General features: G+C 30.3%; 1 protein-coding gene across 1 annotated transcript; it reads right to left on the reverse strand.

Moving 5' to 3' along the window:
- Positions 1–11,826: 11,826 nt before the first annotated feature.
- Positions 11,827–13,412, reverse strand: LOC11416407 (probable BOI-related E3 ubiquitin-protein ligase 3). The gene is made up of 3 exons (XM_003596143.4): positions 13,209–13,412; positions 12,705–13,116; positions 11,827–12,552 (listed from the first exon to the last, which is right to left on the reverse strand). Exons 1-3 carry the CDS (start codon positions 13,262–13,264, stop codon positions 11,920–11,922), a joined length of 1,101 nt encoding a protein of 366 aa, XP_003596191.1. The 5' UTR covers positions 13,265–13,412; the 3' UTR covers positions 11,827–11,919.
- Between the last annotated feature and the right edge of the window lie 8,036 nt (positions 13,413–21,448).

Genomic DNA, 21,448 nt, shown 5'->3' on the forward strand with positions numbered 1-21,448 from the left:
GTTTAAATAAAAACAGACCAAAAATCTTCAATTGGAAATTACCAAAGCCATATCAAATTGGTTTGTCAATTCCAACAATAAAATATTAGACTGTTTCTTTTCTCACCTTATAAGTTTCTCACGTGCCTTATACAGTTTGAATTTTAAAATTTGAATTGCACAAGAATCCTATAAAACCTCCAAAACACGTTGAAATATTTAAAATTTTATAATTTGAATAGGGCGCACGAGAAACTTATAAGGTGGAAAAAGTAATTACCAAAATTCTATGGTCCATTATCACTGTGGGCCTGATTTTGCTCACTCACCAAAAGTATTGTAGACAGCACAATGTGATAAACTCTCTCAAATTGATGATAATACCAAATATTTTCCCCTCATAATATATTCGTCAAAGAGTGATGATAGCTGGTCGAATCTCAATTCTCTCATGACAAATGTGAGACTTTGGAGAAGTAAGAATGGGGATATGGAACAAAAATAATATATTTTCATCTTTTCATTTTCTATATAAGTAAAAATATTTGAAGTTGAAAAAAAATAGGGTCAGATGGTATATGTTAATGTCAACTTTGCTATTGTTCACAAAATAACTTCAAATTTTCTATGTCATGGTTAGTCTAATCTCACCCCCAGCTAGGGCACTAGTTCAGACTTAGCTTCTACTTACTTTGTAGCAAGTCCAGCCATTATTAGAACCTCTTGCTTTTTCTGCGGATTTTGGTGTAATTTTCGCAGGAAATGGGGATTTTGCCAAGGATTTAGGTTTCAGGTAAATGTAATAGCTTCGTGGATAATTGTTTCCTTAGGATTTTAGGATCCGCAGGTAGGAAGTAACATTATATGGGAAGTCTATAAAATTATCCGCAAGAAATGTGCAATTTTTGTTCAGACTATAAAATTCATGCCCCCCTCCCCCACTTCACAAAATATCTTCTAAATTTATTTAATTCATGCACTTGGAACAACTCATAATTTAACGTGATTTTCAAATATGTTTAATTGAGTTGAAATATGAATCGTTAGAATTTGATCAGACTATTGCAGCGCCTAGACAACCCTATACATATGACATTAGCAAATCTTGAATTCGTTTAAATCTAGTATTAGGCAATTCTACACATTTATGCGGTTGATACATCGATGATTGTTTAATCGAGAGATGAATGGTTTAAATTTTAAACTAGGTAGTTTAAATATTCTTACCGACTACTAACAATCCAAATTCCAACTAAATAGTATAACCAAGGTGCTTACAATTTAGATTTTGGAGGAGAGGCTATTGTAGACAAGAAGGAACTATTAAAACACTTTTAGACAAAGTCCCTACTGACAAGAAAGGGAGATAGAAAGGATGAAGAATGGCAAAGGCATAATCATTTTACCCAAGATGAGGGGAAGTTGGGTTTGTGACCACAAACTCCAATAGTACATTAATGGGATGAGTAAGCCTAGGTGGACCTTAGCACATGGAAATTATGTTAGTGGGGAAAGCTGATTGTTACACTTGCACAAACCAATATGTCTAAAAGCAAGAGAAAAACAATAGTTAACAAAGTTTGTCACTCCTTTTTATTCTCATGTTTATTTTAGTTTTCTTTTCCATGTTTCACTTTCATTCATGGTGGGAGAGAGAGGGAGGAGGCTTATGCTTTCAAAAATGCAATAAATAATAATGTCCTATTCTTTAGCATTACTCCACCTATCGCACCAAATCCATTCATGTAAAGTAAACTCATGGAAGGTCATTCAAATTCCCCTATAAAGAAATGCTCATTATGTGAAATATGATTTTTAGGTGAATGGTTTATTGTGCCTCTTTTTTGTAATTGCTTACAATGACCCACCATGTCTTTTCTTGACAATATATACATATTGATATTATCACCCCATTATCCTTTCAAAGTAAAGTGAGAATCATATCATAGAATGTGAAAAAGTAATAAAAGATCAAATTTAAGATGCCAACAAAGCACTTCCCATTATAGAATTGCATCATCCCAAAATAAATTTCTTATTAACAAAATTAGGATGAATTATAAAAATATAAAATATAGGAGACCAACTAACTATCAATGTTACACATGATAACCTTAGGTTCTCTTTGTGGGCATTTTTGGTTAAGAAAGGAATATATCTAAAAACAGAAGCCTCACTCACATTGGCTTAAAAATAAAGAGAATGAGACTTTAAATAATGCTTATTGGTATGACCATCTAAATTAATTTGATTTAAAAAAGAAATTTGATTTTTATTTAAAAAATTAGGCCGACCTCAAATATCAATATGTCATTGAATATGATTGAAAACCAAGAATTCCATTCTTTGGATTTTTCAATCTATACTTTTCACTATAGCACCTTTAGACTTTGAGATTCACAATTGTTATGGTGGAGACATAATTGGACATGCTACTTTGGGAGCCAGCTTCATTTCAATTAAATTGCTCACCATAGGTTTTATCATCATAATTTTTAAATTTTTAAGTGACTTGTGATATGGGAGAGAATTAGTGGGGTCCTCTCCTCTTTAAAGATGAAAACATGTGTTAGGATAGAACAAAAGGAAACAACAAAATCAATTCTATGATGATGGACCTAGGACTAGTACATGAGCATGCCCTCTTTCACAAGGGAAGAAATTAAGTTAGGTTCCACATCATGGACCCCTCCTATATATGCCTTCTTTAATGACATCCATATTCTATGCTTTGTTTTGTACTATCCCAATATTTGGAGCAGGTCCACCCAACCCCCAACTGAAATTTTGGAATATATATATACACACATCATTATATATAATTATATATACCACCGATATGATATAGACAACTTATGTGTGACACACATTTCTAACCCTTTTGCACAAAGTCTAACACGTCTACACATTCTTGAACAAGATAAAATAAAAGAAAGCAACATGGCATGGGCCAAGATAATTAGAAAGGTCTCCTATCACCTTAGCTTCTCGATAAAATTTATATATAATTGTGATGTAACATTGGTTTAAGTATCATTGTCCTAATTGGAGGATAGGTGCGTAGTGTGTACGTGACGAAGAAGGATATTTGAATTGAACCTGCCTTGGATAATTAATTAATTTCAAATACTAATTTTATGAGTGGATAGATTAAGATGTTTAATTAATGAGCAATTTACTCATAAAAATGAATTGTCATTGGAAGGTGAAGAAGATGGAGAAGGTGGGATGTAGGGAGGTTTTTAGGTTTGACCCCACATGAAATTGATGTGTGATTCTATGTCGAAAAGGGAACAAAAGCAATGAAAGTGGGTTAGTTTATTCACACGTCTTTGTCTTAAAAGGGAGACATGGTGCACTATAGTATAGTGTTTGTTGGATTGCCTTTTTCCTTAGACAAATAAATAAATAATATTACTTATTATTATGAAATTGATGTTCAATTATAAGTCATTTGTTTGATTTTTAAGTTAGATTTGACCCCGTGAGCTTATCTCAAATAATAGGGATATTGCATAATTTATGCAGGGGTTGAGGTTCGAACCATGGACACCCCCACTTCTCCACATTTAATTGTGTAAGCTACAACCACTAGGCTACTAGACAAAAAAAAGTTAGAGTTGAGTGTCCTCAAAACTTAGCTCATTTGATCAAAGATAATGCATAATATATGCAGAGGCCGAAGTTCAAACCTCAAACACCTCACTTATTCACTTTTACGATGAATTTCTCTAGTTGTTAAGCTATTTGACTAAAAGTTAGATTTGACTAAAGTTAGATTGTTATGGTGTGTAAAAAGTTTCAATATCAATATTTATTAGTTTAATTCTAATAATTTTTAATTGTTTCACATTTAATGAAATACGACATGAATATAAATTTATTTGTGGAAGTAATTATTATCTTATATTACTTCTATGTGAAATTGATTTTGGTTGAATGTAAGTTAAAGGTAAAATTATTCATATTTAAATACATTTATGTATATATAAATTACATAATATTTTTGAGCGTTGAAATCAATTTTAAACTCAAAAACTTTCATTTTTAGCTTTAAATTCAAATTAATTTTTGAGACAAAATCAATTCAATTCATGAGTAATTAAAAAAACAATTTGAATCTCTTTAAAAATGAAATCAAACATACACTTAATCCAAAATCATAAGAGTCATGCTTGTTAAAAAAAAAAAAACATAAGAGTCATGGTACGAGGTATTTTTTATTGGTTGAATTTTTTATGATGATTTGCGTAAAGGCACTTCAAAGCTTGAAAAAGTTGGAGGATTCCAATGTGCAATGCACCACTCAACCAAAACACCTTCATGAGATGTACCGTTTGACAAATCTCAATTATCTTCACAAAGACATCAATTTAAACACAATTACCATTTCTTAATTAGCAAAAATGTCAATGTGGATGCACTATATATTATGTTTAATTGATTTAAAACAACCGTCATTTTCCATTGCAAGTTAGTACAATCAACAATCCATATAACTTTTTTATTATTATATTCCTAGGTATGTTATTTGCCTTGTTTAATTATGTTTAGACTATGTTTAATTTAATTTAAATATTGAACTAGAGCCAAATGTTCAATCACGCTTAAGGTCAAATCATACTTAGTTTTCTTAAATGAGTAACCCATATAAACAATTTGAAAATGACCAAAAAAATAGGTTAAATAATGAGTAAAACAATGTTCATTGTACCAATTTGGCGGTTCATGATGGCTCATGCTGCTATAAATAGACGGCTAAATAATGGTGCCAATCGTTGAAGACAAATCAAGAACAACCTTTCAAAATTTATCAATTATTTAGTCAAAAAAAATCATCATTTATATGGTGTCGTAGTGTGAAAATAACTCCTCTAAAAATAAAAAAGAGAAAGTGATGATGCATATATCATTCATTATGTAAGTGACTCAACCACTTGGATCTTTTGTATAAATGTTTAAGTAAATATATACATGGTAGCTTGTAAACTACTTGTCATAGTTAAACATAACTCCAAAATGAATAATAAACTTTTAGCACTCCCTTTTTTTTTTTTTTTTTCTATTTTTCTTAATTGAATTCACATTCCCGTATTTTAATCTTGATTGAATTTTTTTTAGATAAATTGGCCTTAGAAACTTACGAGTATCAAAAAATGACTCGAGATTCAAAAGACATTTATATACATAATTACATATTATTCATCGATGAAATCTTTATGCATGCCAACATTCAAAGTTAAACTCACACTCTTACACCCTTATAAAATACTACGAGACAAGACAACTACTTACCAATTAGACCAATCTGTATTGTGAATTAGGGCTATCTTTAAAAATAAAAAATAAAAATAGGACTCTCTTTCAAAGCAATTAGAAGACAAGCATATGACATAGTAAGACAAGGACCTCTAAATTTCAAAGTACAATAGTTGAAAATGTGAAAGAAAAAAATAAAACGACCGCCAAGAATATGATATCTAACTATAACATAACAAGATTCTTTATGGGCAATCAAATTCAACACGGCAAATTGATGGGAAATAGAAAATATATCGATCATTCATTTGAGGGGTCAGGTCACTATATCCATTGCCAAATAAATGAAAAAATTGTTGTCTAAGCATGGGGTGATGAGGTGACCCAATTGAATGATTCCACAATTTATTATTGAAAAAGGAAAAGATTAGTCAATTTCATCAAGTATGATCCATATAGAGGTGGGTGGTATAGACAATTTCAAAGAGAGAGAAAATAAAACATGATATGAGTTGTCAATGAATTATAAAATAAAACACTTATTTTGAAGTATATAAAATTAATTCAATGATTTAATTTGTGATCAAATGCAGGCCCATAATTAAATACAGAAGAAATATGGACAATCTTTCAGCATCACAGATCATGTCCACTAGTGTCTGAAATCTAAGCCTACAATTAATCAAATAAAGTATTTTTTAGGATAAAAATTTACATTGTTTATGGTAAAAAAAAGCATGCCCAAAGCGAATCATTTCTTGTGATTAGGTAAATTATTCATTAAATCTTGCCAGCATTCCTAGGTAGAAACATCCTTTGTAAATTATTCTATCTCTTATGAATTTTTTTATAATTATTGAGGTGGTGGTGGTAAGTCGAAGTCTAAATGCTAGGTGATCAATTAATTTGGCCATTAATGATAGTACTTTTAAATTTAAATATACACGTACTCGTATTTTTAAAGTATGAAATGTTTAGTTTCTTTGTGCAAGTACAAATTATAGTTGAATCGTAACACAAAAAACAAATAACATTACGTGTGGATAATTATTTTATTTAATAAAAAAGGTAAAAAATTCATAGTTAAAATAAATGGAAATGTGAATAATCAAATTTTGTCAAATCAACTATTGGATTTTTAGTTAGATATCATTATGATTAATAAAAAATATGTTTAATTTTATATATCAATATCACTAAAAATTGATGTAACTCCTCAAAATTTTATGTTCGATTCTCCGCAATTTTTTAAGAGTGTTCGTATTTTCCATATTCTAATATTCTACGGATACGATGAATAAACAAGACGATATAGTGTGTGAAAGTCGTATACCAAATTGATTAATCAACTTTTCCTAAAAAATAAAAAATCAATTAACTTTATTCTAACTCATTTTAATTAACTTTATGCAATCAAACTTAATTACAATATTAAATTATGATAAGTGGGAATCACATTCACGTGTTTGGAGAGCTGCCGGTCACAAAGGGACAGATGGTCCTAATCTAGTAGGACCCACATAGACCCAAAAAGATCCCATCCTACAAAATCAAATAAAAATAAATAAAATAAAAAATCTCTCACCCATTATTTTTGTATTGTCCTTGTTAGGGACTCTACCTTTGGCATTTGTACCTGACCTAAGTTGGGTCCACTTCAAGAGGTTGTGGTTTCTTGTGTCCCTAAACTGCATCAAATCAACAAACATTATATTATAGCTTTTATTTTTCTGTATGAATACATAAACAAATTTTGGACTATCTAAGTAGTGTTTTAATTTAGTGGGACTGTGACACTGTATGTATGGAAGGTGGTGGTGACTGGTCGATTGATATGGAAAATTTTCTTTGAACAATGAATGTGAAACATAACATGGTGACTACTGCTAGTGCTAGCTAAGCTACTTGCTTTTCCAATGAAGTGGAGTAGATGGGGGAGGGTAAATTATATAGTAGTAGTAGTATTTACTGTTATATTCTAATTTACTATTTACTATTATTTGCTGTTTTGTAAGGAAAATGAAAGTACTATTTTGCTGTTTGATGAATGTGACCAAAGATAGCTGATTCCAATGTGATCTACATGGTTGGTTACTATTGCAATTTGTCTCATTTATTTGTTTCATGATTTTGGACTTGGAGATTACCAATATCATAAATATTACACCAATTCTCAAATATAAGCTATTTTTTATTACTCAAATTATAAATTTCTTAAAAAAAATTAATGTTTTTAAATTTAAATTTCATTTTTGGTGGCCCCTAGTATGGTCCCTTTTTTTAAAGGTCCAACCATGGACCTCATAAAATGACCGGTTATAGCAGGTTCCCATAGCTTCTTCCAGTTAAAAACATTACCCATAAAGGTGCATCAATATCTATGCGTGGGTGAATTTGAAAGACATGGAACTCCCAAATTTCACTATGCATCTAATTTAAGTTTACAATTTCATTTTCTGTGGAAGTTAAGAACAAAGTTTATGAGTTTTTTTGTTGTTGTTGGATTTGAAGTTTATGAGCTTTTGAGTCAAGTTTGAATAACAACTCACACATTAAGTTACAACTTCTCTCATCACATAATCCAACCCATAGAAACCCATACTCATCTTATGCTTAAGATATGTGAACCCCACCACTCTCCCCCTCGTCATCTCCTCTTAACTTGCAACCCCAACAAAGTGGAATTGAAGAGACGAAGCAGAGAGAAGAACATGGAACTGCATCTACCACGGGCTATAACAGGTCATATTAGAAGGACCACAGTTGGACCTTAAAAAAAAAGGACCATATCAGGGGTACCCTTCATTTTTTTACATGAAAGAAGAGGGTAAAAAAGAAGTAGAATGCAAGAAAAATGAGAATTGCGTCCCTACAAAGGATAGCGTCAACTTCTAATACAGAAGTCGGACTAAGTGATAGCCTGATGAAACACAATTCAATTATCTAAGTTATTAGTTCTCATTTGTGCTAAAACATCCGTACGAACATTTCTTTCACGAATAATATGATGTAGAGATATGGTTCAATCTTTCTGTAATATGAATTCTTGAAGAATCTTTAACCCATTAGCATCAAATCGAGATGTTTCTCTAAAACGTCTGCACGAACATTTTATTTACGAACAATGTGATGGAAATATATGATTCAATCTTTTTGCATGAATTCTTGAATAATTTCAAACTCATTGGGTGCGTTTGATTTGCTAAAAAATGAAGGACATGACAGAACAACTTCAGTTGTCCAGTGTTTGATTTGTAAAACTGTTTCAGGTACAGCACATACTGGAGTCAAGGGTCAGGACAAAAACTCATATTTTTGTCCCTCACCAAACCACATCACAACTTTTTATCTCACGTGCAAGTTGTCTAAAATACTAAAATAGCATTTCGCACCCCAAAAATTGTATAAAACAAAAATTTATTCCATGTCATAAAAATTTGTCATGTATTGTTCTGTCTTATGTTGTGCTGTTCTGTCTTGTACTGTTCAGTCCAGTACTTACTGTTTTGCAACCAAACACACCGATTGATACAATAATGAAATTGAGATGTTCCTCCTGTAATGGGATGATCAATTGAATATAAATTTCACTTTAAATTATTAAGACAAGTAAATATCTTGATAGTTGCAAAGTTAGATTAGTACACATAACATACAAAGTTAATGAATATAGAGTCAACCTTCAATTTTTTTATAAAAAGAATACGATAATTCGGAGTTTGAACGAAAGGTTTGAATTGAGATTCTTTTATTCAAAATAATTTGTTTTCTATGGAATTCATTACCTATTTGAATCGAATTGCTTAATTTAAAGTTAGTTGTTTTTTTTTTTTTTGTGGTGTCGGGTTTTGAACTTAAACCTTATATATATTAAGCATTGTTTCTATCAATTGAGTTAAGCTCACGATGACTAAAATTAGTTGTTTATCACAATTGGTTTTATCCAAAAATGACATCCACGTTTTGCACATATATTATATAATTAGAGTTAGTTATTTATATCTTTCTTATTATAGTCAAATTGAATATCATGCCAAATTATCAATAGCGACTCATTTGCTACTATTGACTTGTTCTTGCCACCCAAACAAGCCCTCACGACTCTCACCTCTCTTTGTGACCTCTTACCTCTTATCATCTTGCATAATTATCTATTTATCATCTTGCATCATCTAAAATGCTTGAATCGTTTTTCATAATATAAAAATCAATTGAAAATTCAGTGTCGTATTTTCTTATGGAGCTGGGCCATTTCCATGTACACAATTCAATGGAAAACATTATCTATCCAAACTATAATCCATAACAATATTTGGAATTTGTTCCAATATCTATGTCATGTAGTTGAAGTTTCAACTATGTTTCAATATTTTTATCCAATAAAAGTATTAAGGCTCTTGCTTTGTATAAAATTAAAATAAAATTTTATGGCTCTCCCTCTTTCTTGAAATATAGATGCAAATATTGTAAAAAAAAAAAATAAGTTAGTATTTTGCTATTTTTTTTCATAAGTTTTTTGCTCTTCAAGCAAGTGACATGTTTCATTAAAATAATTAAAAATGAAATTGAGATTCTAAAGTAACAACGCATGCCCCAAGTCCAAGATCCCCACCTCTTTTGCTGATCATTGACTTTATATTAAAACAATTGACCAGTCACGTGCCACTCACATGCTATTCAACAACCTCTTTCCCATGCCAGGGGTGTGTGAAAATACACAAAACACTGAAAATTGTACCCGTTGTTTAGGAAAAAAAGCCATCATTATTTCATTGTTCAGAGTTGATGGAATCAGAAAATAAAATCTGAAACAAAACAGAACAGTACAGTACAGAACAACAACAAAAACAAAAGCAGTAAAGTAATGATAATTGCAGTGAAGCAGTGTTTCCCATTTTTAACCGCATGCCGTAAAATCTCTCCACTGCACCACTATCTTTTTTGTACATACACAATTATTAGTTTCAGAGGACAACCGTACCCTACCCTACTTTAACTCATATTTCATTTTTAAATAGAATTAATAAATTTATTTTATTTTTATTTTCTTTGAAATGTCGTCTCAGTTTGAGGTAGACAGACATAAAGGAAAGACATAAGTTGATGATACTGCTTGCTCTAGTCCCTATTTAACAGTGATAAGATAGTGAAATATGGTCACACAGTAAGTTGCGTACGACACGCCTCACTCAACTACCATCACCACCCATTTTCACACTTCCCAAAATGCTCCAAAATATCCACTTCACCGCCACCCAAATTAACACCCCTTTTTCAGGTATAAACATATGTAGGGTTTATTGTTTAACTCAACTAAAAATGACATTGTTAAAGTTAAACATCTTAGTTAGATTCAAACTAGAAACTTGTGAATTTTCTAATGAAAATTCTTATTGTAATTGTGTGATACAATTACATATATCAATCATTCAACGGTTGCGATTGAAAACATTAGACGTCAATTCAACAGACGAGAGTCATTAAATTTTGGTGGTTGTCGTCGTCTACAACAAACCACAACACACAAAAACAACGTCATTAGACATTTGTTAGCATGATTCAAATTGAAAGTTTTTTTTTCCATCCATCACTATATTTTTTTCTAAAAGTATTTTGGATTTACATAAGATTTAAGTATTTAATTGTGTTGGGAAGCAGCACGGGTGAAGAAAGAAGGTGTGGGGTTGTGATAATGAAATGGCTTTTGGTTAAAAGAGTGAATTAATAATAATAAGAAAATGGCCGTTACAGACACACTATGCTACAAACAACAACAGCGACATTTGCGCGCGTCCTACGTGTCAGCTTTTGCCGCACACTCGTCCCTTTCTTGACCCTACCTCGTTGACTCCACGCGCCTTTATTCACTCACACGCGCATCTCTTTTATCTATCCCTTCGAGGTTTACCTCGTTTCTCAATTGGGGGAACTGTCAGGTAGTAGATCAATGTGCCTTGGGCCCCACGTCCACATAACTTTTTTACTCTACTTTTTTCACTTTTTACCCTCCCCTCTAATGTTAGACTGCACAATGATGACACAACTAAATCACACCCCCAATTGAACAAAGCAAAATATGCAGTGATTCAACTACTCCTCTCATTTCCTTCTTATTCCAAGAGCACCTCCAACAGAAATTATGAACATAAAAAAGCATTGTACGTATATTTTATATATTTGATGGAGAGTATATAAGAACATAATGAGAAGATTTAAAAAAAAAAAATGTCTTTGACATGAAATAATGGTCTTAAAATGAGAATCAAATAAAATATGTTGGCATATTAGTCATGAAATCAACCACGTAACTCTACCAACTATCAAATGTGAAAATCACAATATACACAAGATATTGAACTAAAGATTTTGGATCAAAATGATTTTATTTTTTACCTCCCATCAAGTGAATCATTTTTTATTTTTATTTTTACTTTATTTACAGTCAACATAGCTTTCACAATGATGACACAACAAAATCGCACGCACCCCAAATGAACAAAGCAAAAAATGCAGAGACACAACAATAAATAATGATCTAAAAAAGGACTAATGAAACAAAAACATATAGACAAAATATTGAACAAGAGATTTAGGATCAAAACGATTTTTTTTTACCATTCCATCATGAAGTAAATTTTTTTCTTTCTCTAAGAAACTACCTAAAGGTAAATTCATCCATGTTCATGACATGTTAACATGGATACTAGCAGTTTTGAAAGATTTACAAATAGGACAAATGTGAAGAGAAGACCCACAAACAGCACATAAACAAAGATGTCTACAAGGTAAAATCAACACACATGATTCATCTTTCCCACAGTTACTGCACAGTTTCATGCTATTCACAAAATTGCTATCACCACCACCACAATTTCCCACCATCTTCATTGCTCCAATGTTTTTACCATTATGCCCCACCACATTTCTCCACTGATCAACTGCATCATCATCATTGATACTCTCATTACTATCACAACATGATTCTGCATCATCCATCAAAGCAACCGGCCTGGCCGGAACAACGGTATCTTCATTACCGTCACCGGCCGGGGCGCGTTGTTGAAGAAGTTGTTCAAGATTAGTCCTCAAAGCATTGGCTGTTGCTTCATTGCTTTGTGCCAAATCACGCCAAATTTGATTCTCCATGCAAAGTGACTTAACTCTTTCTTCTAATGCCCAGTTCATTTTCCCAATTTTCTCTATTTCTTCTTCTTTAGCCTTCATTCTCTTTGTCACACTCATATCAATTGCTTGAATCAATCTCATCGCTTGTCTCTTACGCTTTTCTTCAATCTCATATTTCACTTTCTCCATCTAAACAAAAAAAAAAGTAACAAAAATTAGATTTTTTTTTCTTCATAAAAATGAATTTTTTTATAAGAACATATTAATGGGTAATGATGACCCATTAGAGATTTATACTCTAAATTGAAATAAAAAAGTTAAATTCTTGAAATTGGACTTACTTGTTGAGAAATGAGTTGATCAATATCAAGTTGTTGTCTTTGGATCTGAAGAGAAATATCTTCACCAAGAAAAGAGAAAGAAGAAGAAGCACAACTTCTATGATTGTTTTGTTGTTGTGGTGTTGAAGGAGAAATATAGGAATTTGGGTAAGGAAAATTGATGGAATTAGAATAGTCTCTAGAATCTCTAGAACGTTTTCTTAATGGAGGAACATTATAGGTGAGACCACTATCAGAGTTCATAGCAGTTTTCTGAGGTAATGAATCGGTTGTTATTGAGTTGTAAGGTGGAAGAATCATAGTCTCTGTTGCGGTGGTTTTGATGGTAGATGGTGGAATTGAAGAATAACCCATTTGTGATATATTGTTGTAGATGATGTTTGTGTTTGTTTCAACCGGGTTCATCATTTCTCTGCAAAAAAATGAAATTTTAGAACATTAAAATCTAACACATAGATAATAAATAGAGAATATTAAAAGATGATATGTTATATGGATATGTACCGGTTAGTAATGAGTTGAGGGGAAAAGAGGTGAAGATGGTGAGCCTCAACAGCCATGAAGAGAGAATGAAATGAAGATGGTTGGAGGTTTATTTATGTTATGCGTTTTTAGGGGGTGGGTTTGTAATGGGATAATGCGCTTTGGTGTGAGAGGACGATACAAGTAGTGAGAATTGAATGAATGAAATCAAAACCGAAGAAAATAAATGGGTATGCTGACAACTTATAGGGTGGGGTTTTCCAAACTTTGTTTCCCCAAGTATGGTCCACCACACATTATTATTTAATTTTAGTATTAATTAATCAAAGGGAAATGGAAATAATAGTTGGATTTTCCACTTATCTCTGCAATAATTTCAAATCAATTTTTCTTTTTTAAGTAGCATTGGACTATTGGTTAAGTGAGTGTTCTGAGTTTGAACATCGCCTCTTATACATAGATAATTTTAGATCATTGCTTTGCTATAGTGTATAAACGAGATAAATATTACATCATGTATAAATAATTTTTTTTATCTTTTCATTAATAAATTTTATCATTAAATAAAATGGAATATGATAAATTGATATTTTATAAAGAAGATTATGATATATTGATAAAATGGTAAAAAAGACATTAATGCTTAGTAAAAAATTATTTTATTTATGCATGTTAGACAAAATCATAATTTAGATTGAAATGTAAAATTCTTCTATTTTTAAAAATTTTATCATAATTAGTAGTCTAAAATTTCTCAATTATTATAGTATATCTTCCATTTTTTAAAAATTTTATTAATAAAAATAGTAATAATAATTTTAGGAAAAAGGAAAATTCTGAGCAGCCAGCTATGCATAAAGAATAAGACAAGTGAAGCCGAAGTTACTGCAAATTTCTAAGGGCATATTAGTAAAAAGATCCCGTTTATATCGTAACTAGGATTGGCTAAATAAGCATAGACATTAACTTTGAGTTTTAACCAATGGTTAATTAAATTAGTCAAAAAAAGGAGTAAAAGCGCCACGTAATTGTGCCAACAAGGTAACGCCACGTAGGAATGAGTAGAATCCAACAATTTCTCTGGTTGTTGTTTTCTTCTATGATTCCTGGTCGTTGAAGGAAGAACAACGTGATAATAGTGGGACCCACAAAGGTGGAAGAAAACACGTGTGTGGCAGGGTTATAAGGGAACAGTACAAGGTGAAAATAGTAGGGCACGTGCGAAGTGCCAGCGTGGAAGGTGGCGTGGGACCCGGTGAAAGGGGTACGGTGTACCCGGAGAGAGAAGAGAGGGAAGGGACTTTTTGGCAGTTTCTTTTGCGTTTTTTAGTGAGAAAATTAATGAAAAAATGAAAATGTTGTTGGTTGGTTTGGTTGGTTGAGTCATGAAATGGTGGGAAACGTTTAGTTTACCTTGGACCATTATATGCCACGTGGCGTTTTGTTTTGCTTTGATATTTGTTGCGTTTTGGTCCATACTCCCTCAATTACGTCTGTTTTGGAAAACCGTACCGTAGTCATTGGAAAATGCAAACCGCTTTGAGGTGGTTTTTTTTTTTTTTTTTAATTAATTTGTCCCAAAATAATTTAACATTCAATTATTATTTTTTTTAACTTTTAACATTCAATTTTCAAAGTAATATTAACTGTATTTATCTCATATGGTTACATAATTTTTAATGTAATAACTACCGTATAATTTTATTTTTTAATATCATTAATAAGTGTTCTATGACACCGTAGCATTTCCTAGATAATACTTCCTCTGGTCCATTTTATTAGAAATAAAAGTAAGAATTTTTTTGGTCCTTTTTATAAGAAATATTGACCAAATTTTAAGTATGTTTGAAGTTAAATTTCATTTGTGTCCTTATTTATTATGAGAGAAAATATTAAAAGTAAGTAAATTGGTGCAATAAAGAGTAATTAATTTAGGGGTATTCATGATTTTTTTAAAACGTAGAGGTGTATTAAATGAAGATAACTATTTTCAATGTATTTCTTTGGTCCTGATGTTTTATATCTTTTGTGTCTTGTATAAAGGACCGGAGGGAGTATTAGGGGTCATGTTAACTAGTGTCTCCGAGACACTCCCCGAGACACTAGTTAAGAAAGTAAAAAATAGAATTTTTTCAATAAAAAAAACAATTTATTGACTTTTAAAAGTTAAATGTGCACTTTTTTTTTTTTTACCATTTTCAATGCAAAATTTGAATACTAATTTTGTTAAATAGTGCTCGCAGGTGCGCTGATTAACATTTCCCTTAATATTATTTGTATCATTCTCAATTTAGTATATTTTATTTTACATTTATGAAAATATAAAACACCTCTAGAAACATTAGTTTAAAAGAGTAATTTAGTAAAATATTTTTCTTTCTATATTTTATATATTTTTAATATGTGTAAAATTGTCAAATAGTTTAATTAGTATGGTGCATAGGGATTTTTTTCTTCAAATAACCATATAACCAATACTTCTAAATGCTTTGAAATACGAGAGTCTTTGTATGAGAAGTTCATATCAGGATCGATTTAAGGGTAAGACTACTAAAACAATCATCTTAGGCATCTAAGAAAATTAAAAATTGACTAACATTCTATCATTTTCAAAATTAAAATTAAAATCAATAAAATATATATTATATACAATTAATAATGCATCAATAAAGATTATATTAATCGACTCTATTATCAATTGAAAAGGAATAAAATAAATCAATTATGTTCACTTAATAAAACCATGTTTTTATATTCTAAAACATCCAAAAAAAAAATTCATTTTTCTAAAATATATTATGAGTTTTAAAAGGGCTTCATATTAAAGTATGTATGACGCCTTAATATGTGTCGGGCCGACTCTGAGTAGATCTCTATCAGATTTATCAAATATTTTGATTTACATTCAATTTTAAAAACGTAACAATTTTATCATTCATTGTTTGTCATGTCCAATTCGAGATATCATTTTTTTTTTATAGGACCATACAATAAATATTTAATTTACATATAACATTTTCAAGGATGGAGATAGTAATTTCATATTATACATTGAACATAAATGTGGTATTTAGATCATTATATGAAGTTGTGGACATAGAAACAAAATAATACGCGACAGAAATCTATATTAAAAGTGAAATATACAGCCTTTCATACAACAAGAAAAAGGAAATTAGTGAAGGGGGGTGCATTAGCTTCTATAATAATGAATGTTGAACTTTTGTGAAGATATCAAATTTGTCATGTGCTTGTGACTTTATCTATTTTCCTTTCTGAATGCATAGGCTTTCTTTAATTGAAATTGTCTTCCAAATCTGAATTTCTAGTAAGGCCTAACTAATTAAATTTGAGATCACCAAGCTTTGATTTTATATATGCATTCTTTGAACCTAAGAGTTTGTCCATATCCACATTCATAAAAAAATTCAAAGTTATGGATAGATATGGATATTTTGAATTCATTATTGTTTTTAGCATGCCCCCTCCATCCATGGTTGCGTGTACTATGTTATCACTTTTCCATAAAAAGTTTATTGTCATATTTATTGTGTATTTCAGGTTAATAATTTTGGTACCATGTACGTTCCTTTCAAGTTATTGATATTTAGAATAATGTACCACTAATTATCACCTACTACTATAACTATATTGAAAATAATTAAACCTCTATAATGAAGTTATCAATTAAATTGTAAATAATTGGTTCATTCTCACAATTTAGAAGAAAAAAAAGTTGAAGTAAGTTGAACTAGAATTGACATGTATATATTAGGTGGTTGTGGATCACAATTTGAACAAGCTTAGTCACTAAGGTTTTAAATCCCCAAACAAAAGAAACATAATAAAGCATTGTTGTCTGAAACCTTTCTTTGAAGAATAATGTATGTAAAAAATAAAAGATCAATATAATTATTGGACTATAGCTAAGGTAAGGATAGATGGTTATAAAACACTCATAAAAATAGGATTTTATTATTTTTCATAAAATAAAACTCATAAAAAATAGGATTTTTGTTTGGTAAGTTATCAATATCTAATTTAAATACACACTATGGAACAGATCTTGCTTTAAATTCTAGACGTGCATTCTCATTAATTAAGCACACATGCTGGTGCCACTTCAATATATATGCAAACATATTAATTGTATAGATTTTTCCCTTATTTTTTTTTCACCATTTTTTTTATTGAAGATTTTTCCCATTACTTGGACAACATCATCACAACGAGGCATGTATGGAGTAGCTTTCCTAAAAAAGTTGATCTGGACATGCTTTTATTTTGATTTTTATTTATGGTATTATTATGGGGTAGAACATGGTCAATGCAAGACTTCAATTATAGATATGAGTATTCAATTCACTGCATTATGAACAAAATCAGACTATACGATGTTTTTCAAGTTTAGTTTTTGCAAGTTTTAACCTCAAACAATCTTTGACATGATAACTTGCTACCTAAGGGACAGTAAAAATTTAACTCTCAAATAAGTATTAAATGATGAAAGAAATACTAAAGCCAAATTATATAAAGTGTGATCATATTGCTAAAAAAAAAGTTTGGTCATATCAACACACTAATTTACTATTTAATTTTAGACTTGACCTTATAATATATGATTAGCATAAAGTCACAAGGGTATAAGTTTAGATTAATCCACTAGATAATTAAGTTTATGACAAAGTATATATTATATGAGTGAGGGCAGGCAACCCGTACAGACATAGAAACCAAGGCATAATTATTCATGCACGGCAAATAGGTATGATATTTTTTTATTGTTCTCGATATTCCCTATAGCTTAATGTGACTTAAATTTTGACCCTATAAAAGAGCAAGGGGACATTATTTTGGTTGTATTATTATGAACAATAGAAATGAATGGGACGTGATCATGAAGTAACATGAATTATCACATCTTGGCAGAGAAAAAGAAAATTATTAGTTATTGCATATGGAGGGGTATCTTTTTCCATGATTTAATATATACAACTATTTTTTTTCCTTCTGAAATACTACATGGACCTAGGCAATAAATATAAAGACCAAAAGCATGAGGACATTCAAGCTAATTAATCCAATTAATTAGCCAAAGAATTTGATGTTTAAACAATTGCCAACAATATCATGTTTCTTGAATAAGTTAAATGAATTAGAAAGAGAAAAAGAAGTCCTTTCAAGATGAGTAGATGAGAAGTAGATGCAAGGATTGATTCTCCTCTTCAAACTATCTTCATGCATATCTTTCCCTTTCACTTTAGGCCCATTATTGCTCATATATACTCCCAACCATATTGACCCTACTTTATTTTAACCACCAAGAAATGAATATGAAAAAACAAAAAAGAACAAAGAGAAAAGTAGGAAAAGTTAGGAGAGGGAAGAAAAAGAAGGATCATATCCTAATTTAATGTGTATACATTTTAATTTTTTTTATATTTTTTAAATCAATAGGTACAATAATCATTGAATGTATCAAAATCTTAAAATAGTCTCTGATTATGTACTTTATCAAGCAAAATAATCTCTCGCGTTAAAATGTTTCGTTAATATATATTGTCATATGAGTTCTTCAATATATTTACTTATTATCTTATATAATCCATATAATTAAGTATTTATTTATTGTCATATTATTCACTATAAGAAAAAGCTTATTGTCAACATCGAAATACTATTTTAATGTCAAAGAATATTTTGACAAACATAATATACAATCTCACACTATTTTAAATTTTTGATATATTAAAAACTATTGTGATTAATCGTTACCTATCAAATGATTACCCCAAATATATATCTATAGTTTTTTACTTTTATATTAATGTTCTCCCACGTCAATACATATCAGATTGTAATTTACTATATGGTTTCGTTGTTCTAATTAAGGGGGTCATGTGTGTGTTTATGCTTGCCTCTCTTTTAAGGGAAAAATCGTTTGCATCTTGACTTGTGGAAATAGCTAATTTCTTTAATACAACATATACTTTCTTTTTTCTCACTTTTTCTCCATTCAACATAAAGCTATTGTTATTCTACATGTGATATCCACCCTTTTTAATTATCACATTATGAGAATCTCTTTTACTTTCTCCCTCTAAGTCTTTGTTTTCTTTCTTTAGGAATCTCATTTATCACCTCCACAATACAAGCATATAAAACCAATCTTTGAACATGTCAAGCCTCAATCTCTCACTTTCTCTCTGTCAGATAAGTGTGTAAGAGAGAGAGAAGAAAAGAAAAAAACAAAGGTTGATAATTAACGAAGGAGGATCTTCTGCATGACAGTGTGGAACTCAAAGAACACTTTCTTTCTCTTTTGGTTTAATATTTTCAAACCTTTCTTATTTTAATTTTTTAATATTCTGAAATAAACTTTTCTACATTACATGTCAGCTTTACGTAGAGTCATGATCTTATAATACTCTAATCTAAATACACGAAATTTAAATTTAACCTAAAACAGTTGTAAAATGATTAATGATAACAATTTTTTTTGTTTCACTAATTTTTTTTAGAAAACAATTAAATGATTTTAACTAAATATTTTTAACTGTGCATGCCATCATCATAAACTTAAGGGTTGGTTTTTGCTGAAAAAGATATGTGTGTTGAGCTATCATTATATCTTATATTGGAAACATGCCTTACTTGTGATTAGGATACTTGTAAAGAGGGTAGCTTTATATCAATCTATAGGCAACAAAAATTTGACCGTTAGGTTTGGAGGGGTGAGCTTCAGAGATATTGCATGCACTGTCCGTGTGGGGTTATTTGTGGTCCTCTTTTTTCAATAAAGTTATGGAGCATGTAGTATGTATCTATAGTACTTTAGATTATTTCATATAAATTAATTAAAAAATTATAAAAGATCAAATGATTTATAATTAATCCCATCAAATAATATACTCTATATGGAATTATAAACCAAAATGAAATCAATTATTCATATTAAATATTGATCATATTTACCGGTGAATTTGATCTTGCGAAAATGATTAGACTGTCAATTCAGTCATTGAAAATATATAAAGTTAAAATAAATAAGAAAGCTAAAAAATTATGAAAATGAAAGAAATATTTTGGAGATTAAATATATAATATATAATTTAATAAAAGAGAAATTGTTGAGATTTGTTTTTTTTTTTTTCAATTTAAAAAGTATAAGTAAATTTCGCTTAATCTCAAATTTGCGAAATTTGCTAAAACAATAAAGGATAGATCTACAAACAAACTCACAATTTTTAAACTGATAGTATAAAATGGTAAAATGGTTGTGAATAATGTGATGAAATTAAAGTGGCTGAAAATTCATGTCTTCGTATTCTCAACATTAACGATATAGTCATTGATTGAATCATTAAATCAAAAGTTGATCTATCAATTGTAACAAATGAACAGTGCACCAAGACAAAAAAAAATAAAAATAAACAACGCTACACCAAAATGACGAACAAAACAATGCAACACTAAGACGATGAAGTAAAAAATAAAAAAACAGCAAAGAAAAATTGGATATGTGTAGAAATCATTTGTTTATATTAAAAAAAGAAAGAAAAAAGATGTTGATGAGAGAAAATGGGCATCGCTAAGACTTGCTTTTCTTTTTTGTCCACATTGCTTATCCTTAAAGGGTGAATACGATATTAAGATTCTGTAATCCGAACTGCATAGGGCACGTGAGAGATTTTATAAGGTGGGAAAAGCATTTACCTTCTAAAAATATTATATTGGGCTACAACTTATTGTGTACCTATCAGCCCAAGGTCAAACCGAAGAAAACTTACCAATCATATGGGTTTTAAACTTTTTTGTTTTTTTGAGGGAATATGGGTTTTAAACTTGAAACTTGCTCACAAGCGTCTTGAATTGCTAGAAATGCTTACATCGAGAGTTACGAATCGGTTGCTAGCATCAAGAGTTAAGAATCGATTGAATGAATTAGGATGCAAACGTAGAATGGAGAACACAGAAAGATGGTTACATTCATAATTTAACAATTTTTCCTAGACACACTCAACACACAAACAATTTAAAAACTACTAATTTTTTTAAAAACAATTAACTCGCTCATAATTTAACAACAATACATCATCATTCATAATTTATAATTTGACAACAATAATCCGGTTACAGGTTAATAATTCGAATGAATGGAAGTGGCTTTTCAATCGAGGAGATGGTTACATTGTTCGTGGTGTCTACTAGTTGCTCACTCATCAGAAGGATCATACCTTGGATGCGGTTTTGGAGAGTGT

The sequence above is a fragment of the Medicago truncatula genome, chromosome 2 (assembly GCF_003473485.1).
Source record: "Medicago truncatula cultivar Jemalong A17 chromosome 2, MtrunA17r5.0-ANR, whole genome shotgun sequence".
Lineage (NCBI taxonomy): Eukaryota > Viridiplantae > Streptophyta > Magnoliopsida > Fabales > Fabaceae > Medicago > Medicago truncatula.